The 26,063-nt window shown below is 41.3% G+C and overlaps 2 protein-coding genes across 2 annotated transcripts in view; one reads left to right on the top strand and one right to left on the bottom strand.

Annotated features, from left to right (window-relative positions):
- Positions 1-838: 838 nt before the first annotated feature.
- Positions 839-6,471, top strand: eif3s6ip (eukaryotic translation initiation factor 3, subunit 6 interacting protein). Its single transcript, XM_055021672.1, has 15 exons — positions 839-988; positions 1,297-1,339; positions 1,603-1,813; positions 1,915-1,994; positions 2,471-2,532; positions 2,620-2,689; positions 2,766-2,839; positions 3,717-3,888; positions 3,982-4,136; positions 4,208-4,378; positions 4,459-4,592; positions 4,952-5,125; positions 5,198-5,387; positions 6,120-6,200; positions 6,299-6,471. Exons 1-15 carry the CDS (start codon positions 965-967, stop codon positions 6,368-6,370), a joined length of 1,713 nt encoding a protein of 570 aa, XP_054877647.1. The 5' UTR covers positions 839-964; the 3' UTR covers positions 6,371-6,471.
- Positions 6,472-6,845: 374 nt separating this feature from the next.
- LOC129352603 (cadherin-23-like) overlaps positions 6,846-26,063 on the bottom strand; it is a 42,854-nt gene continuing 23,636 nt past the window's right edge. The window contains exons 9-36 of the mRNA XM_055021670.1: positions 25,598-25,807; positions 24,471-24,578; positions 23,596-23,698; positions 22,596-22,721; positions 22,306-22,509; positions 21,676-22,134; positions 20,896-21,012; positions 19,891-20,115; positions 19,647-19,816; positions 18,171-18,308; positions 17,709-17,828; positions 16,971-17,148; positions 16,581-16,792; positions 15,794-15,988; positions 15,597-15,710; positions 15,394-15,523; positions 14,335-14,598; positions 14,100-14,261; positions 13,352-13,608; positions 12,096-12,193; positions 11,883-12,003; positions 11,720-11,799; positions 11,528-11,568; positions 11,366-11,426; positions 11,156-11,285; positions 10,841-10,960; positions 10,526-10,642; positions 6,846-8,380 (exon numbers count right to left, since the gene is read on the bottom strand). Of these exons, the coding sequence (XP_054877645.1) occupies positions 8,039-8,380; positions 10,526-10,642; positions 10,841-10,960; positions 11,156-11,285; positions 11,366-11,426; positions 11,528-11,568; positions 11,720-11,799; positions 11,883-12,003; positions 12,096-12,193; positions 13,352-13,608; positions 14,100-14,261; positions 14,335-14,598; positions 15,394-15,523; positions 15,597-15,710; positions 15,794-15,988; positions 16,581-16,792; positions 16,971-17,148; positions 17,709-17,828; positions 18,171-18,308; positions 19,647-19,816; positions 19,891-20,115; positions 20,896-21,012; positions 21,676-22,134; positions 22,306-22,509; positions 22,596-22,721; positions 23,596-23,698; positions 24,471-24,578; positions 25,598-25,807 (4,602 nt within the window). The 3' untranslated portion in view covers positions 6,846-8,038. The remainder of the gene's footprint in view (positions 8,381-10,525; positions 10,643-10,840; positions 10,961-11,155; positions 11,286-11,365; positions 11,427-11,527; positions 11,569-11,719; positions 11,800-11,882; positions 12,004-12,095; positions 12,194-13,351; positions 13,609-14,099; positions 14,262-14,334; positions 14,599-15,393; positions 15,524-15,596; positions 15,711-15,793; positions 15,989-16,580; positions 16,793-16,970; positions 17,149-17,708; positions 17,829-18,170; positions 18,309-19,646; positions 19,817-19,890; positions 20,116-20,895; positions 21,013-21,675; positions 22,135-22,305; positions 22,510-22,595; positions 22,722-23,595; positions 23,699-24,470; positions 24,579-25,597; positions 25,808-26,063) is intronic.

Raw genomic sequence — 26,063 nt, 5'->3', positions numbered from 1 at the left:
ATCTGAATCTGACCGCCAACCCCAAACTAACTCCAGATCTGAAGTCCCATCATGTGGAAGTTCAGGCTCTTCACTTCAAGTTGAAGTTACGATGAACTGAATGTTAATCTGAGTAACTGAACGGTCCTCCACCATCCGAGCATCCAATTAGGACACCTACCTGCTGCTGTGACGCCACCTAACGGTATTTTGGAGTAATAGCTGCTGGAAGATCGTGATCAGTTTAGCCGTCAGTATATTTTATACTATGTATTATTTTAAAGCCAAAATTTGTCAACTTTTTCAATTAATTTTGAGTGTTAATAAAACAGATGAACACTTTTGCTGTTACTTCTCAATCTTTTCTACATTCTGTTAGAGAAAACTTTTTGGACTTTATGTGATGAAGCAAAGTAGAACAAAATTGTGAAGTGGAAGGAAAATGATACGTGTTTTCTTTTTTTTCTCACATAAAAATCCAAACATGTACATCAAGCCCCATTTTTCCTCTGGCTGTGAATAATCCTGCAACATGTAACATAAGAAAAATTATGATGACACATTTTTATATGCAATAATTTATGTATTTAATGATCTGTTAAAATAACCAGGTAATTATTTGTGTAGGCTATTTATTAACTAGATAAATCATTCTTTACCGGGTTAATTCTCCTCCCCTGATTGTTTTTATATGAAAAACTAAATTAATTCGAATAAAATCGTGTTTCAAACATCCTTCATCCCACAGCTGCTCTAAAATGAGCTTAAGATCAGCTGTAAAGGAATTTCCAGATATCATCTGCCCAGAGACTCAAGTTCCCACAATGCTCCACAGCTGTGTTTCCGGCTTACGTCACATCACGTTCTTTCCGCTTCCTCCCGTCTCTCCAGCGCTAGCTGCGTGGTTTAGCGGCGTTAGCTTGTTGGGTTCCGCTGCTGGCCGGTTTTTCTATTAATCTGCGGGTTTGGATCGATTCCCATCAGAATGTCGTACCACGAAGAGGAGGAAGTAAGTATTTCTGATCGACTCGACATACTCTAAGTCTGATTTTGAAATACTTGTCACACACAGGCTAGCCGCTTAGCACCTAACAGCTACCGTTACACCAGCCGGTGTAACTGTAGCTAGCTAGCATGAGAGGCAATACTGCTGATTCTAATGGAGTAATCCTCATCTATGAGCTGTATCTAATTTTAAGAAGGTTGAGGTAGATGTAGACTGCAGTAAACCGACGCTGCTGTTTACTGTACCTGTACTGCTGCTTGACAAATATTCCAGCATCAGCTAAATACTCGATAACATCTCTTTCTCCACAGTACGATCCTTATGCCTACTCAAATGACTACGATCTGCACACAGGTAAACGAGTAAATGTTTGAACTGTTTGTTTTTAATCAGGATACATTGATATAAATCAAAAATACATCAATGTGTTTTGGAAATTTTGAATTTATCTTAAACAATGAATTAAAAAGGGAAACTCTATGGTTGCTTAAAATTCATCTTCAATTTTAACTTTTTATGTTAAATTACTGAAAAAAGTTAATGTTTCTATGTAATTGAATTGGATTCACCTGCAGTTGAACTCCTGAAGCCTCTAAACAAAGTTCTTCTATGTGCAGGTGATCCTAAGGCAGATCTGGCGTATGAGCGGCAGTACGAGCAGCAGACCTACCACGTCATTCCAGAGGTCATTAAGAACTTCCTGCAGTATTTCCACAAAACCATCTCTGACCTGATTGACCAGAAGGTTTACGAGCTGCAGTCCAACCGCGTGTCCAGCGAGAGCATTGAGCAGAAGATCTACGAGATTCAGGACGTCTACGAGAACAGGTGAGCCTAAGGCTTCATAGAGACAGCCGAGGCGTGTGTTTGTGTGTTGTGTATGTTGGCATGAAGTATGTTTAATCTTGATTTGCTTTGCTTCTAATCAGCTGGAACAAGTTGACTGATCGTTTCTTCAAGACTTCCCCCTGGCCTGAAGCTGAAGGCATCGCTTCGCTTGTTGGCAATGGTGAGAGCATCATCCAATCAGATTACAGTTCAAACCAGAAGTTCACTTCACTGCCTGAAGTTTAATCAGACCAAACTTTGTTTGTTTTAGCTCAGTCAGAATTACCAAAATTATTTCTATTTACTAAAATAATAAGGTATTTTATTATAATGAGATTTATTAATCTTTTGAAAATCAGAAGTTTACATTGTGAATGATTTCTTTCTTGTTTTGACTCGATGGGGAAGTAAAAAGAAATCAGCCAAGGTCTCAAGGCGGCGTCTTCTTATACTGTGTATGTAAATATCTGGTTTAATGATTGAAAGTTGAAAGTTTTATTAATGAAATACTTTAAAATTAGTTTTTCAGTGTGAAAATAGGTTTAAATGGGTCACACAGTTTGAAATACCCATGGTACTCTAAACTGTAGACTTCTACTCTAAAGGTGTTACTTCCTGCTCCTGTAAAGCTGATTTTGGTGTTTGTCATTTGCACAGATGCTGTGTTCCTCATCCTCTATAAGGAGCTTTATTACAGACACATCTACGCTAAAGTCAGCGTGAGTAACGGCTTGACGTTAACGTCTGGTCGGGTTCTGGAGCTGCAAACATTCTGTCAGAACCGTCATCTCTCTGTGTGTGATTAGGGTGGACCCACTTTGGAGCAGAGGTTCGAGTCATACTACAACTACTGCAACCTCTTCAACTACATCCTCAGTGAGTGCAACCGTCCTGGTGGCGTAGCTTTACCTGTAGATGCATCGGTTATATGACAACATGTGGCTGTGAACAGATGCAGATGGCCCCGCCCCTCTGGAGCTGCCGAACCAGTGGCTGTGGGACATCATTGATGAGTTCATCTACCAGGTCTGCATCATATTACGAACTTTAATCATGGAATAAAATGATAAAGTTCTATAGTTTGTGTTTTATTTAGGGATGCACCCATCCACTTTTTTCTCTTCCAATCTGAGGTTTATTTTTGCCCAGTACCGATCCGATCAAAAAAAACAAAAAACAACTGAATTGGCTTAAAATGGTTTTTTTTAACACAAACATAAATGTACTGAATTACGCATTTATTTGACAACTCTGAACCAGTAATGCACATTTAAATACACCAACAACTATACTGTCCAGTATTCACGATATACTGTGAATATATCGTTCACAATAATTATTCCAGTAATTAAAATTTATTGTTTTGAGAGCATTTTCATCTAATTTAGTGTGATTGGCATAATAATGCAAGAATACATTCTCAGAGGTCAATAAACTTTAAATTTTGATGAACATTTAACATTGGAACTGGAAGACATTTTAAATATCTAAAATAAATAAATAAATAAAAAACTAACAAAATTAATTAGAAAGACACCAGACTGAATACTTGTCATTCAGTTTTTGGTAGAACAAAAGAAAAATGATAAATAATGCAAAATGAAATTGAGTTCACTTTAATTTATCATACAATTAATTGATTTATTCCTTTCTGTGAAAGGCCTACAACAAACCTTTCAATTCCTAATTACACTTTCCTAATTCAGAAAGTCTAATTAGGAATTCTAAATGTAGTGTAAGGTAAACAATAAAGCGTGATGTGCTCTGTCTATAAAGCACAGAACTAGACAGAATAGATGTGCCCTTATGGATCGGGACTCATCCAGATAACATCTGATCAGTTCATGTCTAATATTATGGAAACAGAAACTAAAATGCTGAACCTGCTCCGTTTCCTCCACAGTTCCAGTCCTTCAGTCAGTACCGCTGCAAAACAGCCAAGAAATCTGAGGAGGAAATCGAGTTTCTGAGGAACAACCCAAAGATCTGGAACGTCCACAGCGTCCTCAACGTCCTCCACTCCCTGGTGGACAAGAGCAACATCAACCGGCAGCTGGAGGTCTACACCAGCGGAGGTTAGCTCACGTTCTGGTGTTAGATCTAGCCGCAACGTTTAAAGCAAAGGTAACATAGATGACTGAAGGCTGTCACCCATTGGTCGGCTGCAGGAGATCCAGAGAGTGTTGCTGGGGAATATGGCCGCCACTCCCTGTACAAGATGCTTGGCTACTTCAGCCTGGTGGGTCTGCTGCGGCTGCACTCCCTGCTGGGCGATTACTACCAGGCCATCAAAGTCCTGGAGAACATCGAGCTCAACAAGAAGGTGAGAGAGAGACTTCCTGATGGAGAGATTTGTTGGTGTTCAGCAGCTTGATTGCACTTCCTGTCTGGCAGAGCATGTACTCCCGCGTGCCTGAGTGCCAGATCACCACCTACTACTACGTAGGATTTGCCTACCTGATGATGCGGCGCTACCAGGACGCCATCCGAGTGTTTGCCAACATCCTGCTTTACATCCAGAGGACGAGGAACATGTTCCAGAGGTCAACCTACAAATACGAGATGGTCAGTACAGCCGTGATGGTTTCATGTTAGTCATGTAAAGTGATAAGATTGAAACTTTTCATCGTCTGGGATGTTTTTAGATCAATAAGCAAAACGAGCAGATGCACGGCCTCCTCGCCATCGCCCTCACCATGTACCCCATGCGCATCGACGAGAGCATCCACACCCAGCTGAGGGAGAAGTACGGAGACAAGATGCTGCGCATGCAGAAAGGGTGAGACGATGTGGGCTAACTACATTTTTACCCTGGGAGACGAAAATGACAAAGTCATACCACTGGAAAAATACAAATTTGCAATTTTGCAAATTTAGACAAAATCAATGCATGGCAAAGCATAATCATGAGTTATAATAAAAGTTATGATCATAATCATTGCATATTTTTCTCAAAAATCTTCAAAAACTTTGGGTTTAAGTCACTCACTTCCACCTGTAGGTGGCAGTATTTCTGACTTCTATTACTGCTATTTTCACACAAACGTGGCTTCGTCTCCACTCCTTCTGATTATTATTCACCAGTACTGCAGTACTTCCTGTCAGTTCTTCACAGATGTTGTTCTGTTCTCATTTCAGAGACCTGCAGGTGGTTGAGGAGCTGTTCAGCTTCGCCTGTCCGAAGTTCCTGTCGCCTGTGGTGCCAAACTACGACAACGTTCACCCCAACTACCACAAGGAGCCCTTCCAGCAGCAGCTCAAGGTGTTCGCTGAGGAGGTGCAGCAGCAGGCTCAGCTCTCCACCATTCGGAGGTGATGGACGTTTAGCATCTCGTCTCCAGTTTACACAGCGGCTGTTTAACCCTCCTGTCGCCATGCTGACAGCTTCCTGAAGCTGTACACCACCATGCCAGTGGCCAAGCTGGCGGGCTTCCTGGACATGTCGGAGCAGGAGTTCCGCATCCAGCTGCTCGTCTTCAAGCACAAGATGAAGAACCTGGTGTGGACCAGCGGCATCTCGGCGCTGGACGGAGAGTTTCAGTCTGCATCCGAGGTCGACTTTTACATCGACAAGGTAAAAGTTCTACTTCCTGTTTCTGTTTACAAAGCCGAGAAAAACTCTTCACATCTTGAGAGTCTTCTTCTGTTTGCTCAAGATTTTTAACTCATTAAACAATAAGGTGACTATGCAATTTATACATAATGAAATAACTCAGATTTTAGTTTAAGACGAATGTAAAAAAATACATTTACTGTAAAGGGAAAAGCATATCTGTCCCCCAGGCTGCGCTTCGGATTGAATCGAGTTTGGCTCTTCCACTCCAAAACATTTGCTTTTCTACTGTTTTCAAATATTTCTTTTTGAGCTCTTTCAGCCGTTGCAGGTTTTATTCATATGTTTATGGTTTGGTGATAATCTGAGTTCAACTGGAGAAATTAAACCCAACTTCCTAAAAATGTGTTTTCTTTATTAAGAAAGTCAATTTTCACTTAAGTAGGTAGTTGCCTTTTACCTGATGACCAGATTAGTTTGAAGTTTTTTTCCTTTAATAATTGAAATCCTCAATTAAAGACGACTTTTTTCTAATTACTCAGGTTGACATTATTGGTCTGAAACTTTTAAGTTGGACAAAGAAAAGCAGAAACAACTGCAGAGATGTGTATGAAGGAAAATATCTCTAATTGAAAGATGGCGAAAACCCCCAGCAATTTAAATAAATTTAAACACAAACATGTCTTTTTTATATATATATATGACTATGCATAAAATGTAATTGTAGATGAAAAACGGTTTTATGTTTAACAGGACATGATCCACATTGCCGACACAAAAGTTGCTCGTCGGTACGGAGACTTTTTCATCAGACAGATCCACAAGTTTGAGGAAGTAAGTAGATTCACAAAAACGGCTATAAAACTGGACTAGGAACGTTTTCCAATATTTAAAAAGAAACACATTCCCTGTTGCATTTATGTTTCCTGCAGTTAAACAGGACATTGAAGAAAATGGCCATCACTGGCACCACCACGGCGACAGGAACCGCCACCAGCCGATGAGACCGAGCAGCAGAGAGCCACATCCTCTTAGTTTCCTCATGAAAAACTTTTCTATGTTACCTGGAAACAATAAAATTATGGAGTTGTCCGAAACAATCAAACTTTTTATGTCTCTGGTGCACGTTTATAATTTTGGACCACCGGGTGGCAGTATTTCCAAACTGTTGTACCTACTTGTTTTTATTAAAAAAGGTATTTCACATAATTTTGCAAGTATTTTCCTCTGAACAAATTGTGCTTCAGAGGAATCTATCAGAAGTTCCAGCTCAAATTATTTAAGTTTAATGTTTTATACAAATCTTTGAAAAAATTAACTAGCTAAAACTTATCCCAGTGAACAAAAAGGCAAATATAATACTGTGTGTATCAAATGTTGCTTCATCGATCATTATGACTCCAGGTATTAAGTGCTTTGCTCAGGTTTTGTCCCGGTGGTGCATCAGGCATCATATTATTGCAGACACTTGAATCAAGAGACCATTTGCATATTTTAATTAGCACAGATCATCCCACAACATTTCCCAACACAGATCTCATGGCTGGTGACAACAATAATGAAAAAGGGAAACAAACAGGAGTATAAAAAGTTTTTTTTTTCATGACACACCACTCAACAGAAACATCTGTTATACAAGGGAAACAAATGGACATGTCACCATAGCACTATATACTCATACGCCAAACATCCAACATGACTTCCTTAACAGTTTTGGTAAGACAACATTTTTCTTCAAAAATATCTTTTGATTCAATGTTTTTTTTTTTGTTTTTTTAATAGAAAAATAAAAATAAAGTGAAGTTTCTCACTTTGAGCTTGACATTGAGTACCCCACCTCACCCCTCGTGGCAGTGTAAAATCATTGGGCACATTGCCATCTTAACGTCTATAAAAAATGTTATTTGCTTTTTATAAATATTTTTTTTGATAAAACCTTGTTTTTCTCTTCTGTTCACCATGTATTTGGAACGTCTTGTTTCTGTGCAGATCAATAATAACGTCCCAAGATTGTTTTTCAAGTGTTTTGCTTCCATCAGGAGCTTCTTCACCCTCATTCTGGGATTTGTGTAAAATCACTAAGAAGACAATGAACAATTTCTCTATTTCCAAACGATTGAAACTTCTATTGCTGTTCCCGTCCACACCACCACTGACTAATCATGTTGCCAAAGCAATTCTGTAAAAATCTGCCTGATTATTTAATGTTCTCAGTTTCCCTTCAGAGGCCATCTGCTGGTCTGAGTGTGTGTAGATTGATGTGTGTGTGTGTTTTTGTGTGAGTGTCTGCAGTCCAGGCATAAGTTTCAAAAGGATTCGTGAGAACGAGGCACCTTTTAGATGAGTTAAAGGTCATGGTTGGAGCAAATGTTCCCCTATCCATCTTGTTCACTCAGCATTTTTTTATTTAACTGCAAGGGAAACCTTTTGTCTTGCTGAAGACGGGGGTCCAGCAGGTGGATTAAAACTACAAACTGGTGCTGTGACCATTTTCATCAATGAAAGAGCCAGTCAAACCGGCTCAGTGTGAGTGTCCTCTTGCAGGATGTTTCACTGAAGCACTGGCTGAAGAGTTTCCCTAGACTACAAACACTTCCCCTCCAGTCCTTTTCAGGAGGATGGAGGCACAAGGACACACACAAGTTGCCTCAGACCAGCGAGGCCTCGGCTAGTCATAACTCTGTGATCTCCAGGGGACTCTCTGACAGGGTGTCCCCGTCCTTGTGACGGTGCATCGGGGTGGATTTAGCCGACTCTGTGCGAGCGTTTCTCTCTGAGTATAAGCCGCCATCTGCGTTCAGCGCCTCTAGAGAACGTGCCAGAGCCCGCTGGTCGTCCTCTGGCAGGCTGTTGAGATCTGAGGTCAGGAGGGTGCCTGTGCTGCCATGGACCACATGGACGCCTTCAGGCCCCTTTAGCTCCACGGGAAGCTTGTGCTTGAACCGCAGAGTGCCGCGTCCGCCACCCAAGTCCAAATTCTCGTCCTCGTCGTCGTCCAGATCACTCTGGATCAGCTTTTAGAGACAGAGAATGAGAGTCAGTAAAATAGTTTGTGGTTAAGCACAGAAGGTTGTCAGGAATACATTTGTAAGACAAAGAAAGTACTCTCCTCTCATTGCCCTTTTCCACTAGTGCCAGCTCAGCACAGCTCAACTCCACAAGGGGTTTCCACTAATAACAGCTGTGTGGTTCAGGCCGTTTTTAGTTCCTATTTCTCTGGAGTTGCAAGTGTCCAGAGTCGGAATGATGTCACAGGTCTGTCTGGTTATAATTTCATCCACCATTTATAAAAACTTGTGAGCTTGTACTACTTTTTGGACTCTTGGACCAACTATCTATATGACAACCCAACCAACTACAATTGTTAGTCAATTGTGATGGAAAACCCCCAACTGCATGGACTAATAGAGCCAGGTTTAGCTATCCTGCTATCGGTAACATTTGTTACACTTTCAGCTGTGTAACCTGTTCCAGCTCTCACTTGTGGGTGAAGAAAACACTGCACAACTTTCTTCTTCACAAAATGAAAACATAAATGGCAGCATCAGACTTTAGCATCTGTAGGATTTCTTTTTTGGTACTGTAAAAAATCTTGAGTTATTTCTGCTGTTAACACTGGACTTGCATGCTTGTTTTTGGCCGTATTTACCCAGAATGCCCTGCACTGTGGTCCACTTCCTGGTTTTTGAACAATCTCCAGACTGCTTAGTGTTCACATATGCATTCAAACGGCCCCAGAGTAGGCAAACCAGAGTTTAGTTATGCATTCACAGCTTCCCAACTGGTCCTGACTTCCCAGGCAAACGAACTGGAGTTGGATGAAAGCAGACTGAACGGGCTGGTCTGAATGCGCCACAAATGTACAAACCACTCAACACAGTCCACGCTTTATTTGACAAAGATGAAGCCAAGAACGTAAATCCTCAGATAACCAGCTTCAGCAACAATATTTCAACAATCTCACTTTTTCCTTCCTCATGTTGTTAGAAATGAATTTTAGACTAATCATGTTAAACTGGTTGCTTCAGTTCAGAGGTTTGCAGACATTTCCGTCACGGCGGTTGTTGACCCAGTTTGAGAAGATAAGACGGCTTCATCTGCTATACAGTAAAATACAAAAGTAATCGTCTCAATGGCAACTTGCTGTGGTTGCAAAGCAAGCCCAAATCACCACTCCTCTACCACCGTGTTTGATAATTGGTATGAGTCATTTGTGCTGATGTGGTCTGTTTGGGTTTGTCCAAAAATGGTGCTGAAGATTGAAGCATGAAATATGTACAGTTCTTTGTTCGTCTCTTCCTAAAGAACACAGTTACACAAGTCTTGTGGTTCATTCAGATGCAACTTTGCAAACGTAAATCATGCTGCAAGAGAGGACAGGGTTTTTCCCGACAGCCCACTCAAAGAAATCATACCCGTTGACTCTTTTTCTAACTGTGCTAGATCACTCAGTTGGTGTTTTGCATTTTCTTTGAGCATTGCACTGTCTGCTGAGTCATCAACTCCTGGGAAAATCATCAGCTGTCCTAAATGTTCTCCACATTAGATTGTTTGTTGATGCCTTTCCATCTTGGGGTTGTGTTCATTATGTTTTAAAGAAGCAAACTGCCAAAACCAAATCTTTGTGAGGTGTTCAGACTTGCTGATGAGGAATTCTTATATCCTACAGAAAAAGCAAGGGTGTACTTTCCATTTTGGCTTCATCTCTGTATGATTTACAATGACATTGAAGAATCAGCTTCTTTTTGTGCTCTCATTTATAACCAGATAAAGAGAATGTACTTTCTTTTCTTCATACGTGTATACATAGATATGTTTGAAAATGCAAAAGAAGGAATAATTTCATCTGAAGAAATGTGAAAATAGACAAGTGTGGAACATAGATTAAGAGATGGATCAGAGGATAAGCAGAGTTCTGGTGCACATCGAAGAGAGTAAATGCACCATCTATTGAGTAGAAGAGGGATGAAATGACAGTAGTTTTAGAGATCTTGTGTTAAACGTCTTGCAAAAAGAGCCGATTCCAGACATGAAGCAGAAGTAGTAAAAATTTGCACCATCAGAACAAGAGAGAGGGAATCAAAAGAACAGCGAGATCACTGAGTGAAGAAGACCAGCAGCAGATGCAGAGAGCTCAGCGGTTTTTCTTCCAGGCCCACCTCAGTAACTGATGACTTATCTCCTTCTCCTTGGCCGGTGGAAACGGTGACGAGTCGTGCTGCAAAGAGCTTTTTCAGCCTCAGATAGTCATCCAGAACCACCTTCAGTAGAGAACCCTGACAGGAGGGCAGTTAGGATCAGACAAACTGACACAATCTGCCCCATAAGCCTGAACTTTAACCCCTGAACCAACAGCCTGCAGTCAGGACATGAGTGACTGTCTTTGACTCCATCGCTCAGTCCTTGTTGAGTGGAGTTAGGATGAGTAGATACATCAATGTTTCTGCATGTTTGCTTCTCTTGATGTGTCTTACCTTGATGGGCCCTTCCCTCATAATCTGACCCAGTTTAGCGATGTTGTCGTACTCTTGAATGGCGGCTCTAAGGTAGCGATCGTCCTCTGGTCTCGCTTGAGGCTCACGACCAAAGGTGCCCTAAAAGAAAAACCACACACAGTCATCATAGTAATCAATTTTGGATCACCAACTATTATTGTACCAATTATTGTTCTAGGAATCACTGAAGTTATATGTTTGGAGAATTAGTCCAAGAACAATTCAAAGTAACCCATAAATCCCAGACTGTAGGAATAAGCAGGGCAGTGAAGCCAGATGAATGTTAGTACTGACGTGTGTGCGCGCCGGGCTGTTCCACAGGTCAGTGATCTCACTCAGGTTCTCCGGCAGGTCGTCTTCATGATCAGCCTGAGCAGCAAGCTCCAAGTTACGACAGAATGGGTCCATCCACACGGGATTCGCTCTGCAGGAAGAAACGTGTCACTAACTCCTAAATCAACTCTTTTAATAGAAAAAGTACGCCACTCAGGACATAGCGCCTACCCCTCAAACGAGTACTTGTTAGTGTTTGGCATATCCAGAATATCCATTAGACCTTGGTTTCCTGCATAGATAAACAAAATAATTGTAAAAGCTGTTATGCATTAGTCTCAAAGTAACGTTTTCCAACAGCTAATAAGGCTGTGTGTAAAGCTACCCACTCACCTGTTGATCCTGCAACAATAGCTTTAAGCTTCCTCTCGTGTCTGCAGGAGAAACATCAGGAGAAGATAAAGACGTTAGTTTGCAGCTCAGACTGACGGATTAAAACATTTCCGCCTTGGCTGCTTTTAAATTACTCCGCAATCCACATTGAAAAGAGATCTACTACAGTGGAAATATCTGCAGGATTCTTACACTCTGCGATAATGCCAGTTCATTGTTACAAACAAAATCCCCGCCAAGCACAGCAGCACGGCCAGGATAATGATCACCAGCTGTGAACGTGAAAGAAAACAGAAAACCAGCAGTGAAAATCTTCCACAGCGTATGAGCTCATGAACAGCGGCTGTCTGCAGACCTGCAGGGTGGAGATGTCATCAGGCAGTTTGTCACCGACGGCAGGCTGAACGTCCACCACGTTGTACGTCCGGAACAGACTCCTCAGCTGCTCCTTGTTCTCATCGATCATCTGGATGACTCTAGGAACACACAGCACAGTTCATAGTCGTTACGATCAGAACCTGAATGACCAGAACCTGAATGATCACAGGACTTAAAGGTGAATAAAAACCTTTCCACATCCAGGATGGTGTTGGTCTGATTGTTGACGACGTGGATCAGCATGTCGGTCTGAGAGTAGCTCACTCTGCCCTTCTTGTCCACATGGAACTACACATGATGACATATTAAAATGTCATGCACAGTTTGCTTTGTTATAAAATCTTCAGTGTATCTTTATTGCAACTTCTTCTGCCGAGTCCCATCTTACCAGCTACTTTTACTTTAGAAAGAGGCAGAATCAGTTCAATTGCCAGTCAACTTTCATCAATGCATTTTTGACCAACAGTCAAATGTATTTTGACCAATAAAATACATCAGAATCTGGCAGCTGGGTTGTGTGAGCTGCCAGAGTATTCATCTTGCTAATTGCTAAAGTGAGTGTTCGTCCTGGAAGTCACTTTGCTTGATGAAGGACTGAAGCCATTTTGTTCAAAGGGAAATGGAAGAAGATGTTATCGGTGCAGGTTGTCACCTTGAGATGATAAACACACTTAAAGTAATCAATAAATCAATTAATCGTATGATACTCTTTCATGGGATCGTTGACTTGCATTATTATTTTGCTATTACCATTGCATTACTTAATGTTGCTGTTTTGAGACCATTTTCATTGTTTTTTTGCAATAACGTCTGGAACAATTTATCATCCATCAAAATGTGCTATTGTGACAGGCCTACACACATTTGATATAAAGTGTAATTTATCACCAGAGATGGCATAGTCACTTTGAAAAAGTAACTTGATTACTTAATAAAAAATTCATTCATCAGCTAGAAAATATGCATCTTTCTTTTCCCTCCATCGTTTACGTTTGTGTCGAGGGAAAAAGAATAAAGCAACAATACATGTTTACAAAGAAATTATAAATATAGTAGCACACAGTATGCATAACTTTAATCTGATTATTGGATTGTAAGTAGTTACAAGGGGTCAGATTAGAGTAATGCGTTGTGACACCATCGTTTGACATTTCAGCTCAAGCTATTTGCGGATCTGTCAGGTTTTCGGTTGTGTCCCCGAAAATAAACTTGTTCCTCTTTTTCAGCTTTGCTTTTATTACATTTTATTTAACCCTTTTGCTTTATAAAGGTTGCGACTATTTAAGAACATAAATGATCTCAAATGTTCCAACATCATGTAAATTAAAAGTAAATACATGCCACAATTTTATTTCATAAGCCTTTCTTCTTTCCAGCAGATAAGCAGAGATTAGCTGTTTTCTTTTGATCTGACATAAAAAAATCCCCAAAATGAGGAAGTCTTGCCTGAATGTCATCCAGGTTGACGATAGCTCCGGTGATGTTGGACAGCAGGCTGACGAAATTGTCCTGGTTCTCACGGACCCAGTCTGGTATTTCGTTAAAGACGATCTTGACCCGCTGGTCGTCTCGGAGGATGTAGATGTTCACATTGGTGGTGGCACTGTGGCCGGCGAAGTCACAAGCTAAGATCTCAAGCTGGAAGTAGCCTGGATCGTAAGCTGTGAAGAGGTCGTAGGTTCGGATCATTCCGTCCGTCAAACCTGCGGCGACATGGAAAAGGACGCGAGTGGGAGCCAAAATTTTACACGAAGGTCCAATTATTCTCATTATGTGTTCCAAGGAATCACATGCACATGCTGGAGGAGCTGAACAGATCCACAGATAAAAACACTAACATCCTGAAATGTTGCCTGTTTTTGTAACATTTTTCTATTGTACAAACACACAATTGCCAGAAATATGTGTCACATATTTTAAGTGCAGTAAGAGGTTTTACTTCTGTCTGAAATCAATCAGACTCACATCAGTTAATCTTTCTCTAGAGCGTTGAATTAAAGTGGGAGCAGGAACAGCAGGACAGTCACTGACCCATCAGTGTTTGGAGAACACCAGGACTAGATTTTAACGTAACGTCAAGGTTTTTCATTTAAAGATGAAAATGAATTAAAGCCCACTTGAAACAACCCCATTCTTTCACAGAATCTGTCAGAAACTAGATCTAATGTCTACTGACTAAACTGTGATTTCTCACCAATGGTGAAGATGTTGCCCACATCCTCGCTGCCGTTGCTCTGGGTCTGGAAGTAGCGGATCGTAACGATGTGGTACTGGACCACGCTGTTGTTCCCGATGTCGTTATCTGTAGCCACCAACCTGATGAGATCTGAGCCAACTTTAGCATTTGCTGCTACGCCTGAAACAAAAACACAAACCAAAGATCAGTCTGGTTTTGTGCCAGACGATGATTCAGCAGCAGCATCTGTTACCTGCTGTGTATTCTGTCTTAGCAAAGCGTGGCGTCTGGTCATTTATGTCCTCGAGTTCGATCCGGATGTCCAGAAGGCTCGGGTCTAGAGCAGGGTCCAGCGCTTTGGCCCGTAGTGACCTCTGACCTTTGGGAGGGGTCCAGCTCCTGTTGCTGGAAGCCTTGATGATGATGGAGTAGGCCGGGATCTCCTCCCGGTCCAGATCCTTCAGAACCCTCAGCTCTCCATCAAGACTCAGGCCAAAGTTTGCATCATTGTTTCCTCCTTCAGCAGGACATGAAACAGATTTCTGTGAAGATGGATCTTTGTAAATGTCTGCGTTATTCTTTTGCTTTTGAAGTGCGGATGCTTTTGTGTGCTCAGAAATACGTTCAGGAAAACCACTTGAAACCAGGATGAAATCACCACAGATAAATTAATATTTTCATCACAAAACACTCACATTCAGTGGTGGGATGTATTTCTTAGGCTTAAACACATTTTTTATGTATCTGTACTTTACTTAATTAGATTTAATGGAGGGTGTTTTGGACTTTTACTCCACTGTATTTCTGTAATGTTGATTTACAAGTTGCATTCACATCTTTTTGTTTACTAAAACTTTCACTTGAACATGTTTACTGCAGTTAAAATGACATTGTTTTTGTGCTTCGTGTTTAATGAAAACTTTAAAATGTATAATCATTCGTCTTTCTTATTAGGCTTAATGACATTTAAGTCTGCAGATCATCTCTGAATTTCTGATGCACAGAATCATAAATCAAAGTGTAAACAAATCATAAACCCAATAAAAACATGCATTCATGCCTTATCTGCAGCATTTTCTTTAAAATGGCACAATACTATTGATATATTAAAGAAAATATACACGCAGTTAATGATATCATTGGATTAGGTAATAAATTCAAGAAGCACTTCTACTTTCAATGCTCATTGAATACTTTTTAAAAGCAAATACTTTTACTAGAATACAGTTTTGTTTGTTTATTTGTACTTTTATTTAAGGGCAGAGTTTGAATATTTCTTCCACCATTGGAGGAAACAATGAATATTTCATACCTGCAATGAAATAGTAGACGATGGCGTTTGAGCCCTCATCAGCATCCACAGCTCTGGTTACGTTTCCCACCACGGTACCAGAGGGAGAGTGTTCTGGTACCGTCAGCTTCTGGTAGGGCAAGCTGCCACGCTGCGGAGAAAACGAACCATTACAACATGCAAACATCCATAAACTGCACACATAAATTACAGCTCAACATTACCGGTGGCTTGAGGAAGACCGGTTCGTTATCGTCAATATCTAACAGCGCCACCTGCAGAGGCTGGGTGGTCTCATAAGGCACTGGTTGGCCCATGTCACGGGCCACGATGATGAGCTGAGGAGTGATTTGCACACAGTTACTGAAGGCGGCGGAACGGCACCGGGTTGAATGAGGAGCTGCAGGAGAACCGGACTCACGCTGAGCAGGGCTTGTTTCTCCCGGTCCAGTTTCACCGTAGTGGTGATGACTCCAGATATGGCGTCGATGTGGAAGTTTTCCCAGTCTCTGTTCCCAGCGCCAGTCTGCAGGAAGGCGTAGCGGACCTCCCCGTTCACGCCCTCATCTGAGTCGGTGGCATGGACCTCATAGACAGGCAGGCCTGGAGGCTGCTCCTGCACGAAGGAAGAGTTGCAAAAAAGGGATCAAAACTCAGATTTAATACAGTATGAGATAGTTTTGTAAACCTGTTCTTTCCCCCAGGACTTGCAAATTTTAGCCTTGGTGTTTAATTTTATTACCATTGTTTTGCAAAAAGAAGAATTACATTGGAATTGATTTTACCACTATTAGCTGGAAGTTCATCAAACCAGAGAAAAATCTGCTTTGTGAGACAAATGGATAAAAGTTCTGTTGGTTTGAGGATTTTTATTTTTTGTATATTATGTTGTGATTTCTGCTGTTTCCTGAGATTCCTCATATATTGATCCAATCTGATCCAAAATAACATCACATTGCATTTTAAATCATCTGTGTCATTCACTGCCTTATTCCTGATCCAGTTTCAGTCGGGGAGAGTTGAGCAGAGAGCAGGTGAAACTCTGATGAATAAGTTTTAAAACAAAATGCATCAAATGAAAAAACAACTTCTTCACACAATTCACCTCAAAACCGAAAATAAAAAACTTTCCCACCTGAATCATCAATGAGTCATATGAAAACAGAGTGAACATGCTAACATTAGCTTAGCAATAGTGGAGCCTATACCTCAGAGATATGAATGATGGTTCCATTAGCTGGCCTGACAAACACAGGTCTGTTGTCGTTGACGTCTATGACTGTGATGATCAGGTCTGCGGTGCCCCACAGGGGAGGACGCCCCTGGTCCGTCGCTACAACCGTGAAGTTGAAACGCTCAGAAGACTGGAGCAGGCGGCGTGAACGCACCAGTCCGGTGATTGGATCCAGGGAGAACGCATCTAGAAACCCAAAAAGACACCATGATGATGAACACGCTGCACCAAAAACGATTCCACAAAAACGCTCAATAAAATAGCTCACAGAGCTATGTGGACAGTTCTAATTTGGCAAAATGTGAAACAGTTGAAGTGGCACAAATAAAGCACTCCAGAAAATGTTGTTTTGGTCAATTCTTACCTAAATGCAGCCCAAGTATGCTGTAGAATAAGGCAGCATTCTCTCCTTCGTCCAGGTCAATGGCGGAGACGGTTATCACAGATGTACCGCTGGGCTCGTTCTCAAACACGCTGGTGTTATACACTCGCTTTGTGAAGCGCGGTCGGAAGTCGTTCACATCCAGAACCGTCACCAGAACCTGATGATTCACAGATAAAGATGACTTAGTCTGTTGTCACGCAATCATGGTAAACATTTGCCAATATATAGTTGTAATGAGCTCAGCAGAAGTGAGTTTCCACCTAGAGTTTGCTAATTGCTGCTGGCTAGTCTGAAGGACCTGAGTTGGACTGTTCTGTGATGTGAAAGCTCCAAGAAGAAGCTGCGTCTAATAGGTGGTGTTCGGTTCAACCAACTGTTTAGCACAGCTGAATGGTGGAGAGTCAAAGAATCATCAAACATGCATGAAAGAATAAAAGTAACACTTCAGGTATGATTTGTATGAAGGAATAACATTATAACATGATGTGAAGCTCAAAACGTCGGTTTTACGTAATACTGCCCCTTTAAAGTAACAAACAAAATCTTCAAAATATTCTCATTATTCTGACATTTAGAATATGAAAATATAAAAATATGAATATTGAAATACTGATACCAGGAAAGTTGAGTCTAACTTAACATCTGACAATAATGAAGCATGTTTTATAGACAAACTGCAGTTTTGAAAAACTCCAACAATGTTTCAGTTGTTTCGACCTGAACAGCGTTCTCTCTGCGGTTGTTAGGGCTCCCTCCTGGGTTGTCTCGTGCAACAGCAGTCAGAGTGTAGTGGTCCTTGGTCTCCCTGTCCAGAGGGGACAGAATGTAGATTTCTCCCTTACAAAGAGAGAGGAAAAGGAATGATTAGGAAGGCAGTACATTATCAGCGCGTAGAGCTGAAAATGTAGACTGTGCATTGGACAGTGTGAAGAGCAAACACAGCAGGCCGCCGCTTAACCGTCAATGCATGCTTATCTTTTGTGTAAGGTTGCTAAAGAGGAACTGTCTGGCTTTTCTGTATGCGGTCAAAAGGTTATTTAAATAACATCTCTTGCAACACAAAGTATACATAACCAAAACCAACAAAAGTAAATAACAGGATTCCAACTGGAAGAAGTTGCTCTATAATTTACTGAACCGTTAGGAAAAGGCTGAATTGCAGCTTGTGAATGACCTTACAGTGGAAGGTTTGATGCCAAACTTGCCCTCTCCGTCCACAAGGCTGTACTCGATGACAGCGAAAAGTCCAGAATCAGCGTCTGTGGCTCGGACACGGACTACGGTTGTTCCCAAGTCCACGTTCTCAAAGACGGGTTCCTTAAAACACGACAAACATCGTGTGAGAATCAGCTGCATGTCAGCCAATCAGAACAACAAACACTTCCTTGATTCACTTCAGCTCTAAATGTGAACCTCATTCTGTACAGATTCATTACAAAGTGAAATACCAAGCACATCTCTCATCATCTGGATGATTACGGCTTAAACCAATAAAAACCAATCATTCAGTTAGAGTAGAATATTACAATAGAATATCAGACAACTAAAAAAGCATTTTTATACAGAAATGTAGGCTAAATGAAAAGTATGAGCATGTATATGAACTCATGTTGTGGTCTAACCTCATTTATCAGCAATTCCCTTTTTCTACTCTTCTTTTCCTGCCACCAAACTTCCCTTTATTATGCTCCCATATTAGGACTATTTGCGTTTACAGTATTCCACTGCTCATTCTTTGATCACCAGGATGGATTGTGAGGTTCTTCTCTTGTGCAGGTCAACCTCCGGATTTCTGGGTATCAGATTCCACAGTGGTCTCTCTTCTTCCTGTTGACAGAGGCTTGTCCTGCTTCCTTCTGCAGGAAAAGATGCTGTCGTGCTCTAACGCTGAGCTTGGACTTGATTTGGGTTGAAAGTGACCTCCTGGTTCTGGTCCACCAGGTTTTATCACCAGTCACTGGTGAACCTCAAACTGGACATTGAGCATCTTGGATTTTGTGTAAGCCTGCAGTTACCCTGTTATTAATAAACCTTTTTCAGCTGCACTTTTTCCTTCCACTGAGCTTTCAATTAGAATGCTTGGACACAACACTTGTTTTTTGAGCAAAGACTTGATGTAAACAAACTTTTTGATGGCATTCCAAGTCATTGAACTGAACTTGTTCATTATTAAGAGTAGTAATGATGAGTCATGTCTCTGTAAAGGGACACTATTAGTCCTTGTGTTTTCCAGGCATATAGTGCCATTTTATATTAGTAAAATAACTGTTACCTTCAGTTGTTATAAAAATTGTATATATGTCAAATATTAAATTTGACTTTGTAATTTAGCGCCTTGAAATAGGGACTCTGTCTCTTTAAAAACTCCTGCTCTTTCTGAAACTTCACCTTAAGGAAGTTATTATAACGTCACTTCTCCATTTATCTTTTAGCAACGTTTTTACCAGTGTTTTACTGACCAATGTACAGTTCCACCAGGTGTTTGGAACTGGTGGAACAGCTCCTTCAGCTAGTCTGAAGGAGCTGAGGAATAATATTATGACATGATATAAAGCTTGAAAAATTTAATTTTACGTTTTTCTGTTCACTGACTTTCTCGAGTTTATGGGAACCATTTTAAAACCAGCAGCCCTACAAATCTAACCGGTCCTGTACCTGATAGGACGGCTGCAGAAACACTGGGTTGTTGTCGTTGACGTCAACTATCCGTAAATAAACCGGAAGCTCGGTGCTCCTCGGAGGCGTCCCGTGATCCTGAGCCCGAATGGTGAAATTCAGCCACTGCACTTGCTCAAAATCCACCGTCTGATTGGCCACAATCTTCCCTAAAAAAACAGCAGCAGTTCTACAGTAAATATCTACGCTGCATTTGTTCTGCAAAGCTTCTGGGTGATCTTACCCGTGGAAGAGTCCTCCAGTCTGACATAGCCTCCTCTTGGCAGGTGCAGCAGCTGATAAATGACCTGACCGTTTGGACCTTTATCTGGGTCTACAGCAGACACTGACAGCAGCGTTGTGCCCGGCTGAGCTCCTTCTAAAATCTGCTCTGTGAAGTTGGTGACTCCGAAGGGCCGGAAGCGAGGGGCGTTGTCGTTGACATCCAGTATGTTGATCGTTAGTTTTGCTGAAAGGAAAAGAAATAAGCAGTGAAAATATTCTATGGATGCAACGTCGTCCATCGTAAAGATGAGTAAAAAAAAATTAATTTGACTTTTATTGCAAGAGAAAGTCACTGACATATCCTTGATAAAATCCTTAATTCACTTAAATAAATTTAAACAAACCATTTTAATGTTGATCAAAGTCTTTGCAAACTTTGAATTTGTAATGCATGATTTAATTTCACCACAACTTGAACGTGACATGACTCAGAGGCCCATATGTTTTATTAGTCTCTATTTCAAATGGGAAAGACAAGTAAATCTGGCAAACAGAGCAAAAACGGACATTAATAATTTAACATTTGACTTTTAATTTTACAGTGATCAAATAAGATCAATAGCAGGGCAGTATTGGGAAGTGAAGGTCATGTAAAGGTCATGTAAAGAAGCAACCAGAACTGTCACCATCAGCTAATAGAAGAATTCCCAGTTTCAACTGGACACCATCAAATCTCTGAAGCTCAAGTGAAGCAAAGTGTAGTTTCACCAAATCTCCATGACCTGGTGACTATCTGGATGGCAGCTGGTTGTGTGAGGCACAGCAGGCAAAAGACGTTCTGTCCTCCCGTCACAAATGGACAAAATTTGGAAATTGCAAAAATCTTTGTGGACTTTAACTTGAATCACAACAAGATTGAGTTTTTCCCTCTTCATGACATCTTTTGACCAGTGTGACTTAAATACAGTAAGTATGGGGGATGAATCAGAGTCAGAATCTGAAGGTAAGCACAACCTGGACTTACCGTTAGGAACACTGCCGGACTTGTCAATAACCTCACTGGCGTTGTCATGGACAGACACAATTATCTCAAACGTAGCTACCAGCTCTCTGTTCAGCGGGTTACGAACAAATACTGCACCTAGAAATTCCCAAAAACATGTCAGCAGTTTCGAATTTAACACACCACACAAACGTTCTCACATTGACCCTTTGCCACTATGTCACCTAATCATGATGCGGCACCTTGACAGGTGTTTGAAGTAATGGGGGAACTGAATGGAGTGACTGCGATGAATTTCTCAAGTTGGTTTTGCCAAACTTGTTCTGCTACTTGCTCTAGTCAAGTTAACTTGTCTGTGGACATAGCACACCTGCTGGGCTCTCAGGCAGCGATATGTACAGAGTTTGGAAATAGCTAGCTTTTGCATGAATTCATGCCACAAGGTTTATATCACTATGTCATAGACATAATTTCTTCTTACACTGCAGAAGACTTGAAAGTAGACAAAACTCTAGATGCTAACTATTTTTTCATACATGGTGTGGCATTTTCTCCATGGTTAACAGGTAATGATCAGACACAGACCTTCAATGCAATGTCCATTTTCACAGTGAAGTCAACTAAATAAAAGTGACATTTGGCTGCAAATGGTCTATTTTTACAGGATTTAACAGATGCATAGGTTTGTTTTGATGTCCAACATAGTGGAATGGCTCACTTTCTGAAAAGCATGATATGATATGCAGAAGGCCAATAAAAAAAATCATTGCTTAAATAAATGTTTCAGAAAACCAAACCAACCTGTGTGTAAATCAATGCCAAAGGAGTTCTGTAAGCCAACCACTGGACTGTTCCCATCATCCTTTGCCTCCACTGAGATGATGTAGTACTCTAGCCTTGGATTGAGATCTGGGTCTTCAGCGGTGAGGGTAGCTACTACCACACCTGGTGGGGTCGACTCGTTGACGTTAATAATGGTTATAGGGTCTATAAAACGTGGTCTGGAGTCGTTAACATCATCCAGAATAACCGTCAGCGTGGCTGTACCGGACAAAGGGGGCGTGCCGCGATCAGTTGCCATCACAACGAGGCGGTACGACCCACGCTCCTCTCTGTCGAGTGTGGTGTTACCCACCAGGACGGCACCAGAGATCGGGTCAACCACAAAGCGGTCCTGAGCGCCGCTCTCTAAACGGTACATCAGCCAACCGTTGGCGCCAGAGTCCGCATCGGTGGCGGAAAGCTGAGTCACCACAACTCCTGAAGGTGACAAAGACAGGAAAGAAAGTGGGAAGACATCTACAGTTCCATCAATAAACCTTAACTGCAACCAGTGAGGTGGTAATGTTTTCAGACATGAGTTAAACCTGGCAAACATCTGATGTGAGACCAGGTCGTCTCAGACATGTCACACACATCAGCCAAACGCACCAGTAGGGCTGTTCTCAGGCAGTCGGACGCTGAAGCTCGACGGGCTGAAGACAGGAGGATTGTCGTTCTGGTCCAGGATTGTGATGGTGAGAGGGACGCTGTTGTTTAATCCTCCTACGTCTTCCCCGACCATAATCAGCTCTACTCGAGGGTCCTGGAAGGCTTCACGATCCAACTTTGCTCCCTGACGCACCATTAGGACCCCTGAGGAGATATCCAGACACATTAGCTTTCCTGTTTCAGCAAAGCTAATTACTAACTGCTAACTGTCTCCAGAGAAATGAGGTCACCAGTGTTCGAGTCAACAATGAAGAGGTCGACCCTTGGTCCCAATAGTCGGTATTTCACCACGGCATTTGGCCCGATGTCTTTGTCTTCAGCCAGAACAGGCCCATTTAAAACAGTCACTGTGCTGCCTGAAGGACATGTGAAAAAAGACAGACTTCATCAACAGTCAGATGTTGACGCTACGCGTTAATAAACAGGAAGAAGTGATTGAAAACTAGCATGAATCACACATTTCAGAAAAATGGAAAGAGTTGAAGGTTTGGACTCTTCTGTGTTTTGTGCCTGTGGTAAGGCACAGACCCACCAGTGGATGGGAGCTTTCACTACATTAGGACTACTTGGCAAATGTCTCTATCTCCCTATCGCGCATTCACTCTTTTTCAGAAAAACCAAAAACAAGCGTAAAAAATGTTGGCAAAATTGAGGAAGTTATTTAGAATTTTGCCATTTCCATCATTTCTTCTATTGCAATACTTCAAAATGTGCATCATTGTTGCCTGACGTTCAAAATGGTGTATTAATTATTCATTCATTGGATCTGAATTTAAATGCAAGCCAAATATCAGAATTTATATTTAAGTTATAATTTTTCTTTACCTTCACAATTATGAAGGAAAACAAAATAAAAATGGTTGTTTACATTTTTCTTGGTCTGTGATGTGAAAATCAAATAAAGTAAATTGTGATTCCTGGTTGTTGTGTGATAAAATGTGAGTAGCTCTCAGTAAACTTCTTGTTTTCAAATTCACCTATTCGTAACCAGCTGCTCTGTTCGGATCCTGATAACCGATTGGTTCATGTGTTGAACAACATGAACTAATGCCCTTTAAAGGCACAAAGAAAATTACAGCTGTGAGTTAATTTGTCAAAACTGCAAAGTGGAAAAAAAGCAAGCATGAGCTATGCATAAACAAAGTCAGGAAGTGGTGGAGACAGCGCTGCCAAGTTTCAATACTGCATATGTGGATCGTCCTAGTCAAATCAAAAGAAGAAGGTAGATACCTGCTGGTGAGTTCTCAGTGATTTCAGCTCTGTAGCTGGTTCTCGTGAACACGGGCCTATTGTCATTTTCATCCAGAATGGTGATAACCAAAAAGTCAGAGTCCTGGTTTTATTGAAACAAAAGAAGAAAGAGTGAGACAACATTAAAAGTCTGCCTGAGCTGAGCTGTAATTTCTGCATTTCCCTCATCTAACTCCCCCCAGAGCCCAACCAGTTCCATGCAAGATGGTTTTCTGGCTGTATGATCACATATGTCCCTGATGAGGCAGTTACAACAGATCAGCTGCAACCCAGCTAGGTGCTTCAGAGACAATGAAGCAAACATAATTTAAGCGCTTTAAAAATCAACCTAGCGCAGTCCTGCAGCTTGGCTGGGCAGGCCCTGCAGAACCGTGCTGCAGACTTGGTGGTTAACTTGATGCATACCTTTGCAAGTTCAATTTATCACCTTCCTCTACACGGCCTTTTCTTAGTGTACCTGCATGTTGGCTTCCGTTTAGAAAACACACCACAAAGGCACTCCTTTGTGTAGAATGAAGAGTGAGAGAACACTCTTCTCAACTGCTTGCAAGCAGTTAAGACAGTTTCATTCTATTTGAATGTGTTTGTTTTAAAGTAATGAGTTTCTGGTAACAGAATCCATCGCTAAGGCTCATTATTGCAGATGTTTTTGAATTATCTTTGTAAAGCAGAAAACATGGAAGCATCATGGCTCCTGGGAAAAGTTCTGGTTGTTTACAGGTAAAGGACAAAAAAAGACCTTTTGAAAATGACACATTTTCGTTCAACATGTAGATTAAAATGTATTAAACTGCTTAGCAGGCTTTGAAGATTGAAAATTGCTGAGGCATTAAGACTGTGGAAAGGGGAATTACCCTGCGAGCGATGCGGGGGTTCTCTGGATTGTCCTTTACGGTGATGGTTAGCGTGTACTCCGCCACCAACTCTCTATCCAGCGGTCTGTTCACCTGCACAACACCTGACTATGTGGGACAGAGATGAGTCAGAGCTGCAGGCATGAAGGACATTTCATTACATAAATCAGGATGTAAGAAAACCACAGAGCAGACAGTTCAGTTTTGAAGTTTCGAAGAGCAACATGTTTAATGGGCTTAAATGTGGTAGAGCGTAACTGTGATGTGGAAGGAAAAGGAGACATGGTTTCAAAACTAATGACACTAATATAAATCTGAGAAGTGCGGCCTGTGTTTGTCTTCAGCTCTCTGATTTAAAACGTTGTAAAGTTGCTTTTAGATGCAATTACAGCCTCAAATCTTTAAGGGTGTGTTCGTTCAAGAGGCTTAAAGTTCAGAGCTAAATCTAATTCACAATCTGTGGCGAGATGTAAAAATGTTCCCTGATGACTGAGCAGTCCAAAGAAGATGGACAGGAAACACTACAAGCTGTATTTGTAGAGAAAGGCGGTTCTTTGACTGGAGGGAGCTGGTGCACAACACACCTTTCAGATTTTTACCTATGAAAATGAAAACCTATGCTGTTTGTCCTTCCACTTCAAAATGATGTTAATTTGTGTTGGTGTAAAATATTTCAATGTCTGTGCTTGTAATGTGACAAAACCTGAAAAAGCTCAAGATGTATGAACATTGCTTCAAGACGCTGGAAATGTTTAGATGTGGACGAAGAAACTGATTCATTTCTGCAAACAGCTGGGAGGCCATGTTGCTCTGACTCTGACTCCTGAGGTCTATGTTTATGGACTATTACAGGAATTGTTTTGGGCGGTTCTGTAACAAACTTGCAGTCAATGATATGTGGAAGTTTCCATGTTTATGTAAGAATAGTTGAAATAGTTACAGCTGGAACTTTATGTTCTCTTTAGCTGATTACAGAAAGAGAGAGAGAATTAGGAAACATCTGTGCACATGTTTCTAATCCTAGCTGCTCTCACCAACACGCTGCACGTATTTCAGACTAACGTGAAGGGGTGGCCCTCCAGAATCAGGGGAAAAAAAGGACGAATGAGTTTTTGGGTTTTTGATACCGTGTCGTTGATGTAGAAGGCTCCGCCCGGGTTTCCAGCGGTGATGTTGTAAGTTAGAAGAGCATTGCGTCCGCTATCTGCATCCCGAGCTTGAACTCTGGCCACGGAGGTGTGTATCGCCGCACCTTCGCTCACACTGGTGTTGTAGGGCAAATTAAGGATGACGGGGTCGTTATCGTTGATGTCCAGAACGAAGACGCCCACCACCACCTGAGGACCAGAAGCAGCGATGTTCAGGGAATCTCAAGTTTTCATAGAAAATATTGTTTCACAAAGCTGATTAAGTAATACTCAGTAATAAATTCAGTTCTTCTCTCTAGTCATGTTTTGACATGACTATTTCTCCACTCTGCCTTGCAGTCATTCTCTGAATCGCTCTGATTATGAGAACTTCTTTAGTCCACATCCTCTGACGGCTCCATAGATTTTCTGTCACTCTTCTCTGCTGAAGTCATTCAGTCTTTTC

Source organism: Poeciliopsis prolifica, unplaced genomic scaffold, assembly GCF_027474105.1.
Source record: "Poeciliopsis prolifica strain line A6 unplaced genomic scaffold, Auburn_PproV2 SCAFFOLD078, whole genome shotgun sequence".
Classification (NCBI taxonomy): Eukaryota; Metazoa; Chordata; class Actinopteri; order Cyprinodontiformes; family Poeciliidae; genus Poeciliopsis; species Poeciliopsis prolifica.
Note: the sequence above shows the minus strand (reverse complement) of the source record. Positions and strands in the feature narration are given on the sequence as shown.

Excerpts from the sequence above, each read along its gene's own strand:
- eif3s6ip (XM_055021672.1), top strand. The coding sequence starts at position 965 with ATGTCGTACCACGAAGAGGAGGAA. Across the intron at positions 2,840-3,716 it reads TTGATGAGTTCATCTACCAG|TTCCAGTCCTTCAGTCAGTA; the intron begins GTCTGCATCATA and ends TTTCCTCCACAG. Across the intron at positions 4,379-4,458 it reads CAACCTACAAATACGAGATG|ATCAATAAGCAAAACGAGCA; the intron begins GTCAGTACAGCC and ends GGATGTTTTTAG.